The sequence below is a fragment of the Ovis aries genome, chromosome 4 (assembly GCF_016772045.2).
Source record: "Ovis aries strain OAR_USU_Benz2616 breed Rambouillet chromosome 4, ARS-UI_Ramb_v3.0, whole genome shotgun sequence".
Lineage (NCBI taxonomy): Eukaryota > Metazoa > Chordata > Mammalia > Artiodactyla > Bovidae > Ovis > Ovis aries.
In genome coordinates, this window is record NC_056057.1 from 61,585,624 (window position 1) to 61,609,378 (window position 23,755).

Genomic DNA, 23,755 nt, shown 5'->3' on the forward strand with positions numbered 1-23,755 from the left:
CCTTTCTGGTTTTAGCTCTCTCGCTTTGTATGTGAGAGTGTGTATAATCTCTTAAAATCTTAGAGTTTGCCATGCTTTGGAGGAGAAAGATGGAAAACATGTTTCCCCTCAGCTGAGAACCCAGGTTAATTGCACAAGCATGAACTCTAGCATTCTGCTTTTTCTCTGAAGATGATCTGCAGATTTCAGTTTGCTTTCTAGGTAGGTAGAGGTGATATTCTCCTCCGTCTACTTCCCTTTCTCAGCTCTGTCACTAAGAGCAGATTGGGTAACTCAGGACAGAACCTTTTATCAACCATGTTTCCTTAAGATTTTGATGACTAAGACATCTCACATTTCTAGAACCTTTCGTGTATGTCACACTGTGTACTTCGTTTTCCTGTTAGGTCAACTGGCAGTTTGTGGTGGGATATATAATTATGTAGCTTTCAGCATGAAGCAGGACTCTGGGTTCTCATAAAAAGGTGCTTTGTCCTAGAGAAAGGCAGCTTGCACTTTGTCTCTAGGGATGTGTAGACCTGTGCAAGGTGCCCAGAACTTCTCGGGAATGAGAGCAGCCTCAGGGGAAAAAAAAATATGTGCTTTTCTGGTTTTTTTTTTTTTTTCTAGAATTTCCATCAGATGTACTCATGAGTCCTCTGAGTCAGTGGTACCACCATGGTGCTGGACCACCTCCCCTGCAACTCCTAAAGTCTCTCAAATAGCAAATCCTGTGGAATTTACCTCCTCAGTGGTTCTTGATTCTGTCTGCCTTTTCTTGATCCTCACTGCTCTTGCTTGCCTCCACTTGCCTCCTTGGCTGGCCTCCTGGTCACCACTCTTACTTCCCCTCTAATGCATTCTCCCAGGCCTGGCAACCTTCAGTGCCTTCCCACTGCACTTGGAATAAAATCCAGATGTTCTGCCTATGAACCTGCTATCCCCAGCCTTTGCTCACCTCACCAGCTTTGCTTAGAGTTACTGCAACTTCCACCAAACTCCTATCTTGGTTCTAATTATAAGTGATTTGTTTTCTTTCATAGCTGCACACTTCTCAGAGCCTTTATAAATGTGTTTTTCTTCTAACTGGAAGTTACCAGCCTTTCATTTCTCTGCTTATCTAACTCCCGTTCCCTCTTGATCCCAGATGAAATATATACTTCTTAAAAGTCATCTGATTTCTCAGATCAGATGAAGGCCCTTGTTATATGCATTTGTAACAGTCCATATGGCTCCACTTATGCACTATGTGATGCTCTGCACAGGCCGTGTGTGTTCCCAGTGCCTAGTACAGTGCCTGATGTGTGGGAAAGTCATAAGAATAGGAGCAAAGGAAATAGGTGATGTTTATACCTTTTCTGTCTGATGATGCAATTAAATACAGTTATGAAAGGAGTGGCCCTCTGAGAAGAATGTCCCTCCCCTTGTTCCCACCGTGCATTCTAAATATATTGTTTTATCTTATGAATTGACTTTATGAAGATCTATTTTTATCCTTCCATCAAAGCATCCCATAATCAAAAGACAGCCAAATGACTTTGAGATAAGCTGTATCAATTTTCAGAATGATTATAGATGGATCATTACACTGCAACAAGTTTGCGGTGATATATTTGCATTCATCAGCCTTATCGCCGTAAGATGCTAATAATTTCCACTGTCACATCATTCTTGACCTCCTGACCCATATGAACAGCTGCCTATCTGTTACTTGTTTTGACCATCTAGATGCCCCTTGCACCTCAAACTCAACATAGTCAAAATCAGTCCTCATTGTTCCCTCCACCCCCAAACCTGTGCAGTTTTGCTTTCCTTAATATCTTCTTTTCTCAGTGATATATGAACATATACCCAGTTTGCTGAAGCTGCAACTACATGTCTTCCTAGATTCTCCTCTTTCCCTCAGCTTTTCTGTACAGTCCGTTACCTCAGAAAACTTGCATCTGGTCCCTCTTTATCACACAGGCTGCTGCTGCTTGGTGGCTCTGTTCCATCTGGTAAATGTAGGGAAATGTAGCACTCAAAGGAGGGCTTAAAAATAAGTGTGTCATGGGCCCTCAAAGGAAGAACTTTAAAAGAGAGAGAATAGTATCTTCACAAACAGGAAGTTATGCACATAAAATGGGTAGATATGAATTGAGAATAGATAAATTTGAGAAAGAAACAATTGAAAATCTCAGAAATGTAAAAGTAATAAATAAAATGTAAGAAAAACTCTACAACAGGAAAAAAGCAGTAAAATACATAGAGTTATTCCATGGTAGGTTTGGCTAAAGAGAGAACCAGTAATGTGGAAGTTGGAAATAAGGAATACATCCAGAATATATTCCAAAAGATAAAGGAATGAAAAATACAAATGTGAAGTTATCTTGAAAGGACAGGTTAAGAAGTCCCATCCTGTGTCTAACTGGCAGTCCTACTAATAAAGAGCAAGAATGGAAGAAATGGTGGAGAGGTAATATTTGAGATCCTGCCCAGTACTGTAATTCCACATGGGCCTCTGGATCTGGCCCGCTGGATGGATAGAGGGTGTGTCATGAGGAACTGTATGGACTCAATATTCTGTCCAAGAGTCATGAAAAAAAGGGAATGTTTCTCAGCAGAAGGTTTCACTGCACGTGATGTGATCTGCATTTTTAGAGGGTCAAAATTTAAGAACTGTTTTGTGAGAAATAAAATTAAATAAGAGAGATTAGTTAGACAGTAATTAGTTGCAGTAGCCCAAGTGAGAAATAATTATGTCATGGCCTAGGATGGTGACCTGGAGAAGGGAATGGCAACCCACTTCAGTATTCTTGCCTGGAGAATCCCATGGACAGAGGAGTCTGGTGGGCTACAGTTCATAGTGATGCAGAGGGTCAGATGCGACTGAAGTGACTTAGCACAGCACAGGATAGTGACAGAGGATACAAAAAGAAGTAAGACAAGTGAGCACGCTATTTAACATCTTGAGATCCTCGTACAGTTTTCTCAGTTGTAATGTAGGCTTAGTAACATCATCTTGCAATGGGGATATGGTAGTCACTCAGTAAATGATAGCTATTGCTATTATCTTTGTTATCGGAAGGGCTGACCAAATGACAATAGACAGTGAAAGTGTGGGTTAATGACATGTCAAAGGTAGGGCAAGTTTAAAAGTTGTTGATACAGTCAGACGTTTGCCTGTTTCGGATCCTCCGAGAAGAGCCTGTTTTATTGTTCTTCCGGCTCTGGGTTAGCCTCTGGTAGTCATGGTCACACTCATGGGACATATATTTGAGACTTAGAAGCCCGAGTTTCTCCACTACTTGCTGGCACATTTCTCAGCACATCCATTACCACCGAAGAAAGGAGGATGGGGGACTTCCCTAGTGGTCCAGTGGTTAAGAATCTGCACGCCAGTGCAAGGGACCCAGGTTTGATCCCTGGTCAGGGAACTAAGATCCCAGGTGCTGTGGGGCAACTGAGCCCACGCATCACAACTGAGACACAATGCCGCCAAATAAATAATCTTTTTCAAAAAGAAAGGTGAATTGGTGCTAGTGCATCCACTCACGGTAAACACTCATCCACTCAACAGTAAACCAACTCCATGGCACAGAGAGACGAGAAGAGGGGGAACTAGAAAGTAAAAAAAGTAAACTGATTCTTAAAACTCTCTTTGCCACGACTTAGTATTCTTTTGACAGCTTTCTTAGTCGGATGTCAGTTTCTTTGCAGTTGATAAACATTCATAATCCTGTGTTTAAATTGAACTTGAACCCTACTTTGCCTCCAGAGCTTATCTGGCTTTATCTGGTCTGCTATTACCTTATCCATCACAGTCAGCAGTCGTTTCTGTTTATTCTATCAAGCGTATCTGACTTTTTATCAATACTTTCATACCATGCACATAAATAGGATTAACCTTCCACATATGAGCTTAGCACAGATAAGTGCACTGTTTCACGGAAGAGAAGGTAGGCAGACCTTAGGACCTGAATTGAGTCACAGAGTGAATCACTCACTCATTTCCATATAAAAGAGAACACTTGACTTAAGGCAATTTGATCTCTGGTTCAAGGAGATCAAATTGCCAACGTCCATTGGATCATCGAAAAAAGGAAGAGAGTTCCAGAGAGTTCTGCTTTATTGACTATGCCAAAGCCTTTTACTGTGTGGATCACTACAAACTGTGGAAAGTTCTTCAAGTGATGGGAATACCAGACCACCTGACTTGCCTCCCGAGAAATCTGTATGCAGGTCAAAAAGCAACATTTAGAACTGGACATGGAACAACAGATTGGTTCCAAATTGGGAAAAGAGTACGTCAAGGCCGTATATTGTCACCAGGCTTATTTAACTTATATACAGAGTACATCATGCAAAATGTCGGGCTGGATGAAGCACAAGTTGGAATCAAGATTGTTGGGAGAAATATCAGTAACCTCAGGTATGCAGTTGACACTATCCTTATGGCAGAAAGTGAAAAAGAACTAAAGAGCCTCTTGATGAAAGTGAAAGAGGAGAGTGAAAAGGTTCGCTTACATTTGAATCAGTTCTCATGAGGTGGATGAAACTGGAGCCGATTATACAGAGTGAAGTAAGCCAGAAAGAAAAACACCAACACAGTATACTAACGCCTATATATGGAATTTAGAAAGATGGTAACGATAACCCTGTATGGGAGACAGCAAAAGAGACACAGATGTATAGAACAGTCTTTTGGACTCTGTGGGAGAGGGAGAGGGTGGGATGATTTGGGAGAATATCATGTAAGAATATCATGTAAGAAACGAATCGCCAGCCTAGGTTTGATGCAGGGTGCAGGATGTTTGGGGCTGGTGCACTGGGATGACCCAGAGGGATGGTATGGGGAGGGAAGTGGGAGGGGGGTTCGGGATTGGGAACATGTGTACACCCGAGGTGGATTCATGTTGATGTGTGGCAAAACCAATACTTATATTGTAAAGTAAAGAAAAATAATAATAATTAAAAAAACAACAACAAAAAAACAAAAACAAAAAATACCCTCAACATTCAGAAAGCTAAGATCATGGCATCTGGTCCCATCACTTCATGGCAAATAGATGGGGAAACAGTGGAAACAATGACAAATTTTATTTTAGGGGACTCCAAAATCACTGCAGATGGTGACTGCAGCCATGAAATTAAAAGATGCTTGCTCCTTGAAAGAAAAATTATGACCAACCTAGACAGCCTATTAAAAAGCAGAGACATTACTTTGCTAACAAAAGCCCGTCTAGTCAAAGCTATGGTTTTTCCAGTAGTCATGTATGGATGTGAGAGTTAGACTATAAAGAAAGCTGAGCGCCGAAGAATTGATGCTTCTGAACTGTGGTGTTGGAGAGAACTCTTGAGAGTCCCTTGGATTGCAAGGAGATCCAACCAGTCCATCCTAAAGGAAATCAGTCCTAAATATTCATTGGAAAGACTGATGCTGAAGCTGAAACTCCAATATTTGGCCACCTTATGTGAAGAACTGACTCCTTGGAAAAGACCCTGATTCTGGGAAAGATTGAATGCAGACTAGAAGGGGACAACAGAGGATGAGGTGGTTGGATGGCATCACTGATTCGATGGACATGAGTCTGAGTAAGTTCTGGGAGTTGGTGATGGACGGGGAAGCCTGGCATGCTGCAGTTTATGGGGTCCGGAAGAGTTGGACACGACTGAGTGACTGAATTGAACTTAACTGACTCAAGGTGTGGTGGAATGAAATGGCCCACCAGACAGGGTGGAATTATCTGGGAGCACTTCCTGGAAAAGACAGATGTTAAGGAAGGTTGCTGCTGCTGCTGCTGAGTCGCTTCAGTCGTTTCCAACTCTGTGCGACCCCATAGACGGCAGCTCATGAGGCTCCCCCGTCCCTGGGATTCTCCAGGCAAGAACACTGGAGTGGGTTGCCATTTCCTTCTCCAATGCATGAAAGTGAAAAGTGAAAGTGAAGTTGCTCAGTCGTGTCCGACTCTTAGTGACCCCATGGACTGTGGCCCACCAGGCTCCTCCGTCCATGGGATTTTCCAGGCAAGAGTGCTGGAGTGCGATGCCATTGCCTTCTCCGTTAAGGAAGGTAGAGAAGGATATAGTAGTTGGGAAAGTTGTTGTTTTTGCTGCCTGAGATATTGAAATTTGGGGAAAAAAGTATATCCATAGCAACATTGGTATTAGGACAATGTAAAATAGTCAAGAAGAAGGAAGAAGACTCAGGAAAGATAATTGATGTGAGTAGGGCTTTATTTTTGCATTATTCATCTCTACATTTTTGTCATTTTCTAAAATTGCAGTTTTGCTTCCAATTGAAGGAGAACACCGTTTCTACTGAGCAGAGGTATATCGGAGAACCTAAAAGAGAAAGAGGACCTTCTCCTCCTCTTTAACTCATTACTAATGAGAGTACTGATTATTTTTTGTGTCTGCTCATTTACATAGTCTGGTGATTTTTATGATGCAAAGACTGCACTTGGTCTTGCTGAATCTAATATTTAATTAGATTCATAAAGCTTGAAACAAGTCATTTTTAGTAAACTATTTTTAAAACAAATCATCTGTCGAGAAAAAGGTGTCATAGCCTGTCATCTTTCTATTTTTAAAATTAATGGGATACATAGTTTTTACTGCTTTGGAGATAGAGTTGTGAGTCCTTTCCCCCCCACCCCCTGCCTTTGTCATTTCTAACAGTCACTGGAATCTTGTGTCAGTGATTCCCACTGGAACTGTTGTCAAAATGTTTGCTTTCCAAGAACCAGCTATTAGTAAATTTGCCTCAGGGAAGTGTGGTTTTTGTCATTAACTTTCAGTTTATTTAAGCAGCTATTAGGAAAACAAAATATTCATACACACTTCTCAGAGACATCTGATTCCTTCATATTAAAGGTATATGGTTGGAAGCATGGAGAGCAGTCACCAGGCTCATTGGAGGAAGAGTAAAGCTGTTATAAAAATGACCGGTGTTTTTGACGTGGTGTCAGGAGGCACCTCCGGGAACTAGATGGATTACTTATTGCACCTGAAAGTTTTTCCAAGTCACATTGTAGGCTACGTCTCAGTCAACATGCATATATCCCTTCTCAGAGGTGTCCTGACATTTAGGAGCTGGGTTTCTTTTCTTTCTAGACCAACATTACTCATAACTGCTGGGCAGAATATGTTCAATGAATTTCCATCTATGAAGGAAAGTAAAAATCCCAGGTCCTGTGCTGTACCAGCTCAAAGTGTCAAAAAAAAGCATCTGTCACATTCTTTTAAAGCACTGGAGAATGACTTTATAACAGTCTGGGACCAAGAACTTTCAGTCTTGGGTGAAAATGGTTTTGCAATTACAGAGCTGTCTGACAGTGGCCCTCTGGCAGAGTAGCTATGAGGTGGTGATGGGAGACTGCTCCTGCCTTTCTCTTGCTGTCTTCCATCTTTAGCTTCTGCCTGAGCTTCAGAGGCAGTTGGAAGAGACCAGAAGAAAGGGAAAGAAGCTGAAAGTCTGAAAAAAGATGTGTTTTTAATTTTTTTTAAAAATTCATTAATTGCACGCCTTGTAGCCTAGTAGCCATTTGCTTGGGAGGTGACAGAGGTGAGTTTCAGAGGCCGTGTCTCCCTCCAAATGTGTATAATCTGGTTGGCAGAGGAAACAAAAATGCATTGAAGAGTAAAGAACAGGATGAGATGAGTGCCAAAGGCAGCACTGGGGGCTGGAGTCACTCCAGGAAGAAGGAAGAAGAACTGGATATTCATTCGTTCATGTATTTAATTTTCTTAACCAACATTTAAAGAAAGTACCTGCAAAGTGTCCAAGCTGGATACACAAAATGAAAGAACCTATTCAGAGGTAACATGCCTTGCTGTGTACCAGGTGCAGTTTTGAGGGATTGATATAACATCCTCTCAATTAATCCTCACTACCCTACAATGTACAAGGTGCTACTTTATTTTCGGAAAAGAAAATGGAAACATTGAAAGGAGAAGTAGTAAGCCTAAAGCTACAAAACCAGGGACTGCAGAAGTTGGGGTTCTACCCAGGAAGTCATTTTCTAAAGTTATTCTAGTGCTCATAGTTGGGGTAAGATGTAGAAAAGCAAGTTGTTGATAAAAATTCAGCATTCTGAGTGCTTTTTTGGTGTCCCTACTGCTATCTCATAAGCATACCCCCACCCCGTATCTTTAAAAACATTTGAAATAAATACGGTTTTGAAGAAGCCAAGCTTTCTTTCTGATCTGATGCTCTTTTTAGGACAGACATGGGCCTGAGAAGTGGATGTCAGAGGTAGGAACAGCAGCCCACAATTTATAGTTGCTGACAAGTGTGTATCACTTCAGATGAGGGAGATATCAGCCTCCACAGGCCAGTGTCAAGGCAGAAATGTGGGCAGTGGGGATGTGCGAGCTCTGAGGTGAGCATCTGGGTTGCATAGTATCCCCAGGGCAGGTGCCCTGCCAACAGGCAGGGACAGGTGGTTGAATGGGAACTTCCCTCATAGGCGAGGGGCATTGACGAGGGATAACAGCTGGGCTGTGTCTGGGGAACGTGCCTCAAGGCAGGCTGGACTCCACAGCCTCTGATATAAACAACTGGAGAGCCCCAAGGATGTTTCTTCGGGGGGTCCTCTCACGTCTGAAAGGAGCCATGAGCTTTGGGCGGGGAGAGTGAGATATAAATACACACACACACACACACACACACACACACATATATTTTTTGAGATAAAAGTGAGACAGGAGAAGGATCTGCTTTAGTGAGGAAGAGAATGTAGCGCTAATCTTGAAGAGACGTCCATGTGGCTCCGCACCAAGGGTTGTTGGTAATGCAGGATCAGACCTTAGAAGAGGGGTCATAGTGGGAGGCATGGATTCAGGGATTTAGGACACTGGCATTTCATTGAAAGCAAGAGAGAGTTTAGGGAGAAAAGTGAAGGACCAACACCCACTTTAAGGATTAGGGAGAAAAGGATGCATTCTCTTTTCTCCCTAATCCTTAAAAAAAAATTTTTTTTTTCTTACCCACTTGCAATAGTTTTAACAGTGGCCCCAAAGGTATGTCCAAATTATACCACCTGGAATATGAAAAGGTGACCTTATTTGAAAAAGGTGTTTTATATATATAATTGTGTATCTTGTGATGGAATCACCCTGGATTTACATCCTTCTTGTAAGAAGAGAACACCATGTGAGAACAGAGGCAGAGATATAGATCACAAGCTAATTGCTAGTGAATTTGACCATTCTCAGGAATTCAGGTGATTTTATGAAAAGTAAATAAAAAATTTTTTGTACTGGAAAGTTGCTTTCTGGATGTAGTCTATGATAAATTAAGTTGAATAAAGGAATTCTTTTGGAGAGTAAGAGTTTAAAAGAGAGGGATAAATTTAAAGAAAAAAACCAACAATAAAAAGCTTATTTACTCCATGAATATAATTGTTGGCACCAGGTACTTTGCCAATAAAATTCATTTTGAAATGCATACTTTGTTTGATGAATAAAAATATTTGTGTCATTATTGAAATTTTCTCAAATTAGTATAAAGAGAAGAAATACTTTCATGTAGTGAACGATGACCTCACCATTGCTAAAGGGAACAAGTAGAGAGTCTATTTAGTCCCCAGTCACCTGCACTTGGAAATCTGGTAACTGACTAACCCTCTGGGTTATCCTTAAAAACATTTCTATTCTTTCCATCTTAGTTCATTACTGAATCTGAGAAGGCTGATTTGACCTTCAAAACAAAAAACTTAAGGGATTTAGTTGTGATTTTTGTTAAGTTACAAAAACATGGTCAGGCAATTAAAATAATTTTTCCTTGATATTTTACATGGAGATATATTCCTGTAGAGTATAGAATTTATTTTAGTTCCTTTATGGTTTATGGACTCAGAGAAGAACCAGTTTTTATCCTTTTATATCAAAGTTTCTTTTCTTCTGGGCTTTTCTCTCAATGAGATGAAAGGCAAATATTACATGGGTCCATAGAAAGCTACTAAGGGAATGCGCTTGTCATCCTACTCCAAAGTTTTAGTGAACTTCCAAGCATGCCTTGGAAGCTTTCTTTTCCTCAGGTGAAACTTGTATTATTATAAAAACATCTTATGTAACTTGAACAAATATTAACTAAAACGTAGAGCCGATCTTCAGTTTAGAATTTAAATCAGGCAAGGAGCTCACATCAAATTGAATGTTTTATATAGAAAGTGAGAAAAGTACTGCTACCAAAATAGTGTATTTGGGAGTATCTCGTTCCATCCCTGTTTACAGCAATAGTTCCTGCTCACCTGTGTGGCCTTGCTAAAGGATGGTGACAATCATTTGATTGATATCTGTTTTATCACCTGTTGAATTATACTGCTCATCAGCTGGCTGGCTCAATGCTCTCCCAAAGCTGTGAATCACAGAGCGGTCTGTGTGGGGAGTGGTGACAACTTTCACATGCCTTAAGCAGCTGCTTGTAGCCACCCCACAGTGGTTTACATGGTAGGAAGTGGGATTTGTGCTGGTTAATCCAGGCTATACTTTGAAATGGTTTACTTTGATGTTGTTGGTTGTTTTTTTCTGTTTTGCTTTTCAATATGCATTAATCATTTTTCTTAGTTTTTATTGGAGTATATACTTGCTTTAAAATGTTGTGTTAGTGTCTGCTGTACAGCAAAGTGAATCAGCTGTATGTATACACATGTATGTGTATATTAAGTTGTTTCAGTCATGTCCGACTCTTTGCAACCCTGTGGACTGTAGCAGGCCAAGCTCCTCTGACTCCACTATCTCCCGGAGTTTCCTCAAACTCATGTCCGTTGAGTCGGTGATGCTATCCAGTTGAATAGCATCTCATCCTCTGTCGTCCCCTTCTCCTCCTGCCTTCAATCTTTCCCAGCAACAGGGTCTTTTCCAGTGAGTCAGTTCTTCACATCAGGTGGCCAAAGTATTGGAGCTTCAGTTTCAGCATCAGTCATTCCAACGAAGATTCTCCATTAGAAATAGGTTCTCATTAGTTACCTATTTTATATGTAGTAGTCATAGTATATATGTCAACCCCAATCTCTCAAGTCGTCCCATCCCCCATTTCTCCCCTTGCTGTGCTGTCCACACATTTGTTCTCTACATGTATGTCTCTATGTTTGCCTTGCAAACAGGTTCATCTGTACCATTATTCTAGATTCCACATATATGTGTTAATAAACAGTACTTATTTTTCTGACTTACTTCACTCTGTATGAAACTCTCTAGGTTGATCCGTATCTCTACAAATGATTCAATTTCATTCTTTTTATGGCTAAGTAATATTCCATTGTATATCTATACCACATCTTTATCAATTCATCTGTTGATGGGCATTTAGGAAATGGATTACTTTTATAATCAAGGCTTTTCTGTTGGTTCTTTTTCTTTGTTAAATAAAGTAAGTGAATTTTCCATTTAATAGAAATATATTGAGTTTCTCATATCCTGTTAGCATCTGTGAACTGTGCAATACTGAGGGGTGGAGAAGGTGACAAAGATGAATTAAGATACCTTGTTTTCAAGGGACAAGAAAATAAGACAAATATACTAGGTCCTTAGGAGTGATTCATCTAATATGCTAAGTATAGAGGGACTTTGTTGCCAACAAAGGTCCATCTAGTCAAAGCTATGGTTTTTCCAGTAGTCGTGTATGGATGTGAGAGTTGGACTATAAAGAAAGCTGAGGGCTGAAGAATTGATGCTTTTGAATTGTGGTGTTAGAGAAGACTTTTGAGAGTCCCTTGGACTGCAAGGAGATCCAACCAGTGAATCCTAGAGGAAATCAACCCTGAATATTCATTGGAAAGACTGATGCTGAAGCTGAAGCTCCAATACTTTGGCCACCTGATGCAAAGAGCCAGCTCATTGGAAAAGACCCTGATGCTGAGAAAGACTGAAGGCAGGAGAAGAAGGGGCCAACAGACGTTGAGATCACTGACTCAATGGACATGAATTTGAGCAAACTCAGAGAGATGGTGGAAGTTCAGAGGAACCTGGCGTGCCACAGCCATGGGGTCACAAAGAGTCGGGCACAACTTTAGTGCCTGAACACTGGGGCTTCCCTGGTGGCTCAGTGGTAAAGAATTCACCTGCCAGTTCAGGAGACATGAGTTTGATCCCTGATCCAGGAAGATCCCACCATGTGGTGGAAAAACTAAACCTATGTGCCACAACTATCGAATTCATGTTCTAGAGCCCAGAAGTGGCAACTATTAAACCCGCGAGCCCTAGAGCTCTTTTCTGCAACAAGAGAAGCCACCACAAAGAGAAACCTGCACATCACAACTAGAGAGTAGAGCCCAGTTGCTGCAACTAGAGAAAAGCCTTCACAGCAATGAGGACCTAGCACAGCCAAAAATAATATTTAAAAAAATGGCATAAAGTAGAAGTATGAGGGTGGGATTTTTTGGATGAATCATTAGCTAATCCAAAAGCATGGGGAACATGTACAACATTAGTAGACAGTTTGATTGCTTGAGACCAGATTGTGGAAGGCCTTGGATGACAAGCTAAGAGATTTATACAATACAGGTGATGGTCATTGAAGATCTATGGTGGATATTAGAGCAAAAGAACAACATGAGCGAAGTTTATGGGGAAAGTCTAATTTTACCTAATTATAATCAATGCAGGAATTAGAAAGAAAGAAACTGGTGATGGACAGACTTATTTGTAAGTATCTGATGCCAGGATACTGAGAATTCTTAACCAAAGGTGGTAGTTAGGTCTGGAAGGGATAAAGCAGAGAGAGGTGTTTGCGAAGTAATGATGAGACTCAGTGTCTTGTAGATATCTGTATATCACAGAATAGAGAAGGCAAAGATAAGTTCTCTAGAGATCCACATGAAAGAACTACTAGACGTAGGTAATACAAATATAGGAACTAATGCAAGGTCAGAATCTGTGTTTGATATGCCAGTGTAATGTTTGACTGGAAATTTATGGCAAGTAGTTAATGCTAGTAATGATGGGCTGTTCCTCAGGAAAGGCCCTGGGGCTGAGGAAGCAGAATTAAGAGTGATGGAACTGGGGTATGATTTATCTGGTAGAAACTGGAATGAGGAATGCCAAGATCTTAGAAGAGCAATTTGGAGGAGGTGAGAAGTAATGATATGAATGCCACAGAGGAAGATGTAATACCACCTGTAACAAATCAGACCCGAAGGGTGAAGAAATAAAGGTTAATGATGCTCTGGGCTGTAGTGGTATCATAGTGAGACAGAAACAGTCATGACTGAAATGGTGAGAATTTGGGTGTGGGGACATGCTATTATTGGGTTAGGGAATCGTGAGAGTAATTATTTTTGTTTGTACATTTAATAAGATTCTTGAAGGAGAGTTAACATGCTGTTTCTAACAAACTGCCAGAGATTTCTAAGAGTGGAATCAGATTACAGACTTGGGACAGCTGAAATGAACGAGGAACTGACCAGTTGAATGAAAACAGAAGAGATAGGAACATAAATCTGAAGTTAGAAGTAAAACAAATAATGAGGAATCTCTTGGATTTTATCGGAGGATTGTTGCATTTAACTGTAGGAGATGGAAGGAAATACAGCAACTCTGGAAAGATGGTTTCAAAAAGAAGGTAGTAATGACATTAAAAATGTGAGTGAATTAAGGGAGATGAAAATTGTGAAGTCATTGGAATTAGGTTTGGGTGGTGGAGTTCAGTGTTTCTTTGGAACATGTAAAGAAGGGAGGGGACAGGTGTAGGATGTGGGCCGTGGGACCAGCCCGTGCTTACACAGCATTCCTTTTAATTGGTGAGGCTGCAGTTATGTTAACTGTGAGTCCTTTTCCTCTGGGGTTTTAAGTTTTTCTCTAATCTTTCTCTGTTAAATCTCTAAACTTTGTTCTTCCAGAGTCTTTACTCCTTTCATATAGCCAACTTCAGAATGTTCTAGATATAATAGTTCTAGAAGCCCACTTCTATCTTTTCAAATTTGACTCTGAAACTATGAATCAGACCTGGATTAAAATCTGAATTCCTCTAAGTTACCTAGACTTTAAGAATTCCCATTCTGAAAGCAGTAATTTAAATGCCTTCTCCTACATCATTAGCAACACTTTCTTGACTCGATCTGTTCTTTCAATATAATTTAAGTCTGAAATTTGACCCTGTTATTTATATTTTAGTTTTGAGGATGCAAGAAGATTGGGGGAGTTAGGAGACTGGTAGGTAAATAAGTGTTAGTCACTCAGTTGTGTCCAGCTCTTTGTGACCCCATGGACTGGAGCCTGCCAGGCTTCTCCTCTGTCCATGGGATTTCCCAGGTGAGAATACTGGGTTGGGTTGCCATCCCCTTCTCCAGCGGATCTTCCCAACCCAGGGACTGAACCCAGGTCTCCTGCATTGCAGGCAGATTCTTTACCATCTGAATGACTGCAGCTAATCTAGGAGACTGGTAAGTCCTCATGAAATACTAATAGCCTGGAGAGGTCTCTGACAGCTGGAAGTGCAAAATCCTCAATTTATGGAAAAAGTTTTGTTCCTAAAGCTCCTTTCTCCTTTGGTTGGGAGTGTACATTTGCTCTTTGACTCACAGCCAGAACCATAAACAATGGACAAGTTCTTGCAAAGGCCTCAAGTTGTAACGTGTAACCTCAATGTCGAATCCAATCTCCATTTCTAATCTTAGTCTAGAAGAGATTAACTCAAGATGCTGATATGCACTGTCTTTCCACCCCTCCACAATTCTTGGTCCCTCTTCTGCCCATTGCATTTAGAGTTGTAGGCAGACATTCTTCTGAAAACATGGCGGTGGGCTTAGTCATAGACCCTAGCGCCCCAGAGTGCAGGAGAGTGTTGGAGGAACACTGAGGGCAGCATTGGAGCTTTTACCAGGGCCCTGAAGCCCTTAGGAAGGGACTGTGAAGAACGGAGTGCTTGGAATTAACCAAGAGGGGGCCCTAGCAATGTTGGGTCCAAGGGCAAGGATGCAAAGAGGAAATCAAGCTCTTCTAGTGACACGAGAGGGTAAAGAAGTGGAGCCCTAACCCTTTTTTGAGTCTTTTGCCCTTTATTTTAATTTTCATTTAATTCTTATGAAAACCCTGAGGAGTGGGTAGGTCTTTTACCCATTTTACAGATAAGCTAGTTGTGGTTCAGCAAATTAAGGAAGATGTCAGTCTCACTGCAAGCAAGTTGACACAGCTAGGATTTAAACCAATTCTGCTTGATTCAGATTCCTTCTGCCATACCTCAGTGCCCAGAGGGACAGGAGGAGAAAGTGTTAGCTGCTATTCTGTGGTTGTATTTGAAAATCCAGGACTGTGTGTTGTATTTCTTTGATTTCTCTTCCCCATTTGTTTCTTGTCTGTGATGTGTTCCTTTGGTAGACACACTCCTGCCCATCCCAGGAGACAGCTGGGGTCTGTTTACATCCAAAGCAGAAAGAGTTTCGACATGTCTAGATGAGCTGTGTGTGTCTCTTCACTACATTCTTTCTATCTGGAGGCAGGCAGAGCACAGCTGCGGCTGTTAGGCCAAGAGTACAGCTGTAGTCAGCCGCCAGTTGACACCACAGCACATGGTGTCATGGTCCCGTTACGCGCTTGTGTCCTGCTCAAGCTGCGGCATGATTGACAATTGCCGGGACCACAGTTGTGGGAAGAATTCTATGTACTTTGTAGGAACAATGTCTCTATGCTTCATACTCCACTTGCCTCATGTTCTCATAAAATTACCCTACATCCAAGCTTGTTTGCAAAAAGCCAAACTACTAGTTGCCCTACCCATGTACTACTCTTAAGGAATTATGGTGATCAATTTACTTTGTAGATTGTTATTGCCTGTGAGATCTTTGACCAAAACTATGTTTCATCCTAACTTTAATGCAGCTAAGTTAAATACTGGGGCTTCCCTGGTGGCTCAGATGGTAAAGAATCTGCCTGCAATGCAGGAGACCTGGTTTCAATCCCTGGGTCAGGAAGATCTTCTGGAGAAAGAAATGGCAACCCACTCCAGTATTCTTGCCTGGACAATTCCATGGACAGAGGAGCCTGGTGGGCTACAGTCTATGAGATCGAAAAGAGTTGGACATGACTAAGCGACTAACACTTTCACTTTCAAGTGAAATATGATGTATATTTTGTTCAACTCTCATGTTAAGTATAGAAAAAAGGACCCAAAGGATAATACATCATTAATGCATTACTTTGCCGACTAAGGTCCGTCTAGTCAAGGCTATGGTTTTTCCTGTGGTCATGTATGGATGTGAGAGTTGGACTGTGAAGAAGGCTGAGTGCCGAAGAATTGATGCTTTTGAACTGTGGTGTTGGAGAAAACTCTTGAGAGTCCCTTGGACTGCAAGGAGATCCAACCAATCCATTCTGAAGGAGATCAACCCTGGGATTTCTTTGGAAGGAATGATGCTAAAGCTGAAGCTCCAGTACTTTGGCCACCTCATGCGAAGTGTTGACTCATTGGAAAAGACTCTGATGCTGGGAGGGATTGGGGGCAGGAGGAGAAGGGGACGACAGAGGATGAGATGGCTGGATGGCATCACTGACTCGATGGACGTGAGTCTGAGTGAACTCCGGGAGTTGGTGATGGACAGGGAGGCCTGGCGTGCTGCTATTCATGGGGTCACAAAGAGTCGGACACTTCTGAGCGACTGAACTGAACTGAATGCAGTTGGTGGTGATGTCTGGTTGATTATTACTTTGAGAAAAACAAACTCAGTGACAACAACCAAGAATAGCAAATGTAAATTGTTCTTACTTAAGTGTCTTTATTAGGCCTCTTCTTCTTCTTCTTCTTTTTTTTTTTTAGAGCTTAAAATGATGAAATGAAACTAACAGAAAGTATTTCCTTTTTTTCTATTTTTCAGAAAAAACCACTGTCTGCAATAATAAAGGAAGTCTGTGATGGGTAAGTGTTACTCAGGATTTATCCAGAGAGCTCCACTCAGCATATTGAAAGGCAAATAAAATATTCTTGTGCAATCATTAAATATTACTCATTAAGTCACTACTTGACCTGCCTAAAGACACCAAGAAGTACTGTGTAATATTTCCATGTCTTTTCTCCCAAAACATTCTATCTGTTTCTCAAAGAGTGGGAAGTGTAGAAGTCCTGATATGTGGACATTGGGATTGATCTTATTTACTTTGAAAAGATGTGGTTCATTCATCCTATTCAGCAGGAAGCAGTCTAAGTTCCTGAAGTTAAGTGCACACTTCATCTGATATAAAATGAGAAGACCACTCAGGTCCCCACAGAAGATAAAATAATTTAAAAGACAGGTCAGTGGGTGGTTGTGCTGCCACATGGAACTTCGCAAAGATAGAGAGCTTTCCTACTTCTCTTGGGCTGCTCTAACAATCCATGGATATGCAAGTTGCCTGAGGTTTTTTTAATTTTTAAGGCAGAACTATGAATAGAATTTTACCTGGAATTTGTTTAAGGCCTGTGATCCTTAAATGGACAGAGGAGACTGGCGAGTTAATCTGTGGGATCGCAGAAGAGTGGGGCACGACTTAGTGTCTAAACAACAACAATGCTTAACTGAAATGCTCCAGTCCACAGCCAGCACACTGACGGGATGGCAAACTACAGACAACCAAAATGTAACAGTTATCAAACGTTTAAATTGCATTCATTTCCTTTGTTTTCCTCTCTCTGTTCCACTCACTCCTTCATCATAGGGAGGAATGGAACTTTATATTTAATGAGCCCTCCCTCAAACCTGTGAAGATAAAATACTTAAAGGGTGAACAATAGGCTTGGAATAAGATCTTGGTCTCAGGGTCATGAGAAGGGGGCTAAAGTCATTTTGTTTAAGGAACTGCACTGTGCGTATCTTGGGTACTGGCCCAGTTCCAATCACAGGGTGCTGCTGCTGCTGCTAAGTCACTTCAGTCATGTCCAACTCTGTGCGACCCCATAGACGGCAGCCCACGAGGCTCCGCCGTCCCTGGTGGGATTCTCCAGGCAAGAATACTGGAGTAGGTTGCCATTTTCTTCTCCAATGCATGAAAGTGAAAAGTGAAAGTGAAGTCGCTCAGTCATATCTGACTCTTAGCGACCCCATGGACTGCAGCCTACCAGGCTTCTCCGTCCACAGGATTTTCCAGGCAAGAGTTACTGGAGTGGGGTGCCATTGCCTTCTCCACACAGGGTGCTAAGTTCATCTAACTATCATATGGACATGAAAATGATCCATTTTTTTTTTTTTTTTTGTAATCAGCTTTTGCTTGCATTTTTCAGGTGGTCCCTTGCAAACCATGAATACTTTGCACTGCAGCATGCTGATAGTTCAAACTTCTATATCACAGAAAAGGTAGGTCAACCACGTTATTTAATCTGGAACACTTATATTTAAAGGAAATTAAAACATAGCTGATGTTTTCTCTGCTCAAGACTAAACATGCTGGTCTAAATTTTACATCTCTCACGAAAACAGAGTCTGCAAAGCAACCAACCGCTACTTTAGTATTAACAAGGGGATATTTAGCCCATTCAAGAGTAAAGACCAAATATGTTTCTGTGTTCTGTTTTAGCAACAGCATTTGCCTTCTAACAGTGAATTTACTAATTATCTCTCTTCCTTATTGCTTGGTTTAAGCATTTATTTGATACTTAATGACTTAGTCAAGCTTTCCTTTCTCAGACTGTTTTTTTTTTTTTCCAGAATAACCTCTAAGCCCTGCTTAAAGTTATTGAAACAATGACAAAAACCATTTTGAAGGTGGCATTGTGTAGGCATTGAGTGTTCTGTGGTTCTTGGGAGCTCTGCTTTCTTCGTGGGTGATTTTAACTAGGAAACTTGGAAGTGAGAGAAGGATTGTGAACACTACAGTGGCTCTGGCAGGAAGTACAATGAATATCCTAGAGATTTCTCTTAGGAGAAGGGAAAAGTAACATTTATTGAGCACCTGCTGTGTGCCAGAAACTGGGCCCGCCTCATTACATCTGTTTGTTAATTTCATCCATAAGACTATCCTGTGGTGGAAACCGCATTGGCTTTGGTTAACAGATAAGAAACTGAATCACAGCAGTCAGATGGCTTAGCTTGTATCTCAGGAGTGATAAGCCATAGAACCAAGAAGCCAGTTCAGATCGTTGTACTTCTATCACTTTTCCTTTGGGGAATTCCTGGAGAAGTTTAGTATTCAGCTCAGTTTTATGGAGAGCTCACTGAGATGCGTTAAGAGCCAAAATTGTCTTCATGGAGCTGGTCACCTTCTGGGGTTGGCGAGGAGGAAGAGGATGGGTCTGTGAACAGCTTTCATCACAGGAAGCTGGCCAGCTCTGGGACAGAAGTGAATACAGAGTGCTCCAAGAAAAGGGAGAACTGAGTGGCCTATGGCTCCTGGCTTTGTTCGTCCCAGTCCTTAGAGCGATCTTCAGTTGCCCTATGAATCAAATGGTGGTGGAAGGTGGAGGCACTAATAGGGTCTGTCCCACTGTGACTGCCCTCTCTACCCTGAGGAGGCAACAAGTGTTCAGTCCAGCCCGAAGGGAAGACAGCCAGATGGATCTTGGAATTTTCATTACTGATCATGTTTTCCTCTGCACGCTGATGGCCAGAAAGCTGAGAGTTAACATGTAGCCTAGATTTCCTGGCCTATGTTGTCTTTATTACTTGTACTTGTTCCTTTGATTTATTCCGTAAACACTCAATTTTATGTCTTTCTCTTCTTCTTGCTTCACTTTCTTAAGATTTTTCATTTATTTTATACTTATATAATCTGCATGCTGTTTGTGAGATAAAGAAGATGTAAATAAATAAAAGTTAAATGCTAGCAGTTGAATGTATTGTTGTTGATTCCCTTAAACAGAAGACTGTCTCACTTTACCTTGATTCACCTTTTAAAGGTAACTAAAATATTGTGACTTTGCGGGTATATTGGAAAAGACTGAATGGCTTTCTACTATTTAGGATATGATATGAAAAAAATTTTAAATTATTAAGTGATAAAAATATAGGACAACAAATATTATAATAGAGTTTTTCAAACACCACCAATTAGTGGGATGTGAAATCAATTTAGTTGGTTGCTGTAACATTAAAAATTAGAATATAATAGAGTAGGCCAGAGTACATGACCCGTGTTGTTTCTGAAAAACTTGGGTCATACACACACACACACACATACAAGTATTTTGTGCTGGTTTTATACCCTAGGCTGTGGCCCAAAAGCCACTGAGTCACAAACAGCTCTGTCTTTGATAAACCGTGTTGGTTTGTGTTCCCTGATGACTGTCCTGTCTTCTGTCTTCATTGTCAGGAGACCTCAATGTATTGGTGATTGCTAAGGATGGACTTCTCAGACCAGAGAACATAAACATCACAGGGAGCATCTTTTTAAAATGGACATTTCTCAGATCCCAACTTCAGAGACTCATAATGGGTGGGCCTTAAATATGGCCTAGGATTTTACACTGTAAGGGCCCTCTGGAATTCTGATGCAGGTACTCAGGGACCATTAGGAAGAACACTGCTCTGGGACCACTTTTCTGAAGACTTGGAGCCCCAGTGTCTCAGGCACTGTGTACAATGAACAGAGGTCACATGCTAAGTTTCATTTAGGAGGGTGTTGATGTACGGTCAGTTGTTAGAATAATTTAAAAATTCATTTATTGTTTATACTTTTATTCTAACTAACATTAATATCTACTTAGAAAATTCAAACTACTCAGATCAATGGAAAAATTATCATTTTATTGGGCATGCTAGTTATTTCCTGAGACATCTTGTTTGGCCTGAGGAGATCCTTAACATTGAATTTAAAGGGACTGCCACCTAAATCTGTTATTAGTCTTCATTGCCCAATAGCAAGGATTCTTCCTTTACTAAAAGTTTAAGGAATGAGAAAGCTCGTTTTTTGTTTGTAAATAAAATGTCATCACTCTTCCTCCTGCAGCTGTCTCTGGGCATAGCACACTCGTGTGACACAGAGCTTGACGCACACAGGGCAGGAGAGATGGACCTTGAATCCTGGGTCCACAGGGGTAAATCTGAGCCACCTTCAGTCTGCGGTTAGGTCCATCTAGTTCTTTGCAAGTATTCCTAAAAATAGAGTCCATTTCCCATTTTGAAGTAATGTATTTAGCATCATCTTAGTTACTTACAGCCCAGTGAGTTGTTAGGCAATATTTGCGTTACCATGGTAACCAGTGACTAATTTTTGAAACTTGTGCATATTCTTAGTTACTGACTTTCCCTTGTATATGAGGTAGTTCCCCCTCCCACTGGCAGAGATAAAATATCACCTGTAATTTTAAAGAAGAAAAATTCTCCAGCTCTGGCAGGACAAGCTAACATATTCTCTAACTGACGGCTGTTGACAGTCTTCTAGGATCCTCAGGAAGGCACCTCCCCTGCTTTTCTCATGTTATCCAAGCCCATTTTCTGAAATTGTCTTCATTTGCTTATTGGGCCATTAACTTTTGTTTTTCAGCACAAGGGAAAAAAAATGTCATGTTGTCGAGCAGCGTTCAGCAGAAGCATAGCATGCAAATGCTTAGAGAACGTTAAGATTCAGCTATTTACAAGTTCAGATTCTGCCCTAGAAACTTTCATATTTCAGAGTGATGGCTCAGAGGCAGAGAGAGAGAATATAAAATAAAAAGTGAATTGTGTATTTTTCAGCTTTATTGAGGTATACTTGGACAAATAAAATTGTGAGATATTTAAGCATCTGTCATGGTGGTTTTGATATACATTATGAAATGATGCTTATCTAGTTCATAACACACGCATTACCTCTAATTTTTCATTTGATGAGAACATTTAAGTTCTAGTCTCTTGCCCTGTGCTGTGCTTAATCGCTCAGTCATGTCCAAATCTTTGCGATCTAATGGACTGTAGCTTACCAGGTTCTTCTGTCCATGGGGATTTTCCAGGCAAGAATACTGGAGTGGGTTGCCATGCCCTCCTCCAGGGGATTTTCCTAACCCAGGGATTGAACCTGGGTCTCCCACACTGAAGGCAGGCTCTTTACTGTCTGAACCACCAGGAATACATCCAAGAATACTGGAGTGGGCAACCTATCACTTCTCCAGGGGATCTTCCTGAGCCAGGAATCGAATCGGGGTCTCCTGCATTGCTGGCGGATTCTCTACCAGCTGATCTACCAGGGAAGTCCTCTAATCTCTTAGCATATCTCCATGCAATGCAGTGTTATCAGCTAAGTCATCATATTTTACGTTAGATCCTGAGACCTTACTCATCTTATAATCTGAAGTTTGGTACCGTTTTACCACCCTCTTTCTATTTCTACCAACCCTTCAGCTCCTGGTGACCGCTTTTTCTACTCTCTGTTTCTCTGCTTCTCTGAAATTCAAATTTCTCTGAATTTGCCTTTTTTTTTTTTTTAATTCCACAGATAAGGGATTCCATGCAGTATTTGTCTTTCTCTGTCTTCTTTCCCTTAGCATGATGCCATGAAGGTACATCCATGTTGATACAAATGGCCAGATTGCGTTCTTTCTTGTGGCTAAATAATACTCTGTTGTATATTTCTACCAGTCTTCTTTATTCATTCATCCATTGACATCTCTTAGGTTGTTTCTGTATCCTGACTATTGTGAGTAATGTTTCAATGGATGTGGGAATGCAAATATCTCTTCAATATCATGTTTTCATTTCCTTTGGATGTATACCCAGAAATGGGACTGTTGGATCCTGTTTTAATTCTGTTTTTTTTTTTTTGAGGAACCTTCATGTTTTCCCTAGTACCTACACCAATTTACATTCCCACCAACAGTATATGGGGGTTCCCTTTTTTTTCTTAGCCTCACCAATACGTATCTCTTTCTATGTTTTGTTTTTGATAGTAGCTATTCCAACAGATGTGAGGCAATTTCTCATTGTGGTTTTAATTTGCATTTCCTTAATGATGAGTGATACTGATTAGTCATATACTTGTTGACTACTTATCTTTTTTCGAAAAATGTCTATTCACTTTCTCTGCCCATTTTTTTAAATTGGAGTGTTTTCTGTTTTTGTTTTTGCTGTGGAGTTGTGTGAACTTGTTATTTAATTTGGATATTAGCCCCTTATCGGATATATGATTTGCAAATACTTTTCTCTGTTTCGTAGGTTGCCTTTTCATTTTGTCAATCTACCTATGTCACCTCCTGGAAATCCTGGAGTCCCTACCACCTGGGCCCTAGTTTGTTTATGATGCCCCCTTTTTTTTGCTGACACTAGGCCACTGATCCTGATGGTATTAATAATTGCCTCAGGACAATAAATATAGGCTGTTACAACCTGTGAGTTTTAGTCCGTGTGCATGCTCAAACGCTCAGTCATGTCCAACTCTGCAACTCCAGGGACAATAACCCACCAGGCTTCTCTGTCCGTGGGCTTCTTCAGGCAAGAGAACTGGAGTGAGTTGCCATTTTCTCCTCCAGGGGATCTTCCTGACCCAGGGATTGAACTCACATCTCCTGCATTGGCAGGTGGATTCTTTACCACTGAGCCACCCTATTATGACCTCCTTATTCCTTAAGAAGATGGCATGGAGGAAGTTATAACAGATAGTCTTCTACTCAGTAGAGATTAGCAAATACATTTTCATTTGCCTTTGATCTGGACTGTCTAAGGTAGTATTATTGCATTAATACCGTATTTTTTTAAGGAAACAGGAAAATTGCCTTGTTATCCTTAACCCTAAGCATGCACACAGGTAGGTTCCCTGAAAGCACAGGGCATGGTAGAAGGCACCCTTAGGAGATCATTTACTTGTGGACCCTTGAAGTTTTCTCACAATTTCACAATGGTATTTGGTCCCCATGTGCTAAGACCTACCTCAGAATGTGTGAAGTATAGTGATAGACCTTGGCAGTATCTTATTTCCGGAA

The 23,755-nt window shown here is 41.0% G+C and overlaps 1 protein-coding gene across 6 annotated transcripts in view; it reads left to right on the top strand.

Moving 5' to 3' along the window:
* Nucleotides 1–23,755, top strand: part of ELMO1 (engulfment and cell motility 1) — a 581,422-nt gene that overhangs the window by 124,033 nt on the left and 433,634 nt on the right. For all 6 annotated transcript variants that reach the window (XM_060414767.1, XM_027968620.3, XM_060414768.1 and 3 more), the window contains 2 exons: nt 16,773–16,813; nt 18,152–18,224. In XM_060414767.1, the coding sequence (XP_060270750.1) occupies nt 16,773–16,813; nt 18,152–18,224 (114 nt within the window). The remainder of the gene's footprint in view (nt 1–16,772; nt 16,814–18,151; nt 18,225–23,755) is intronic.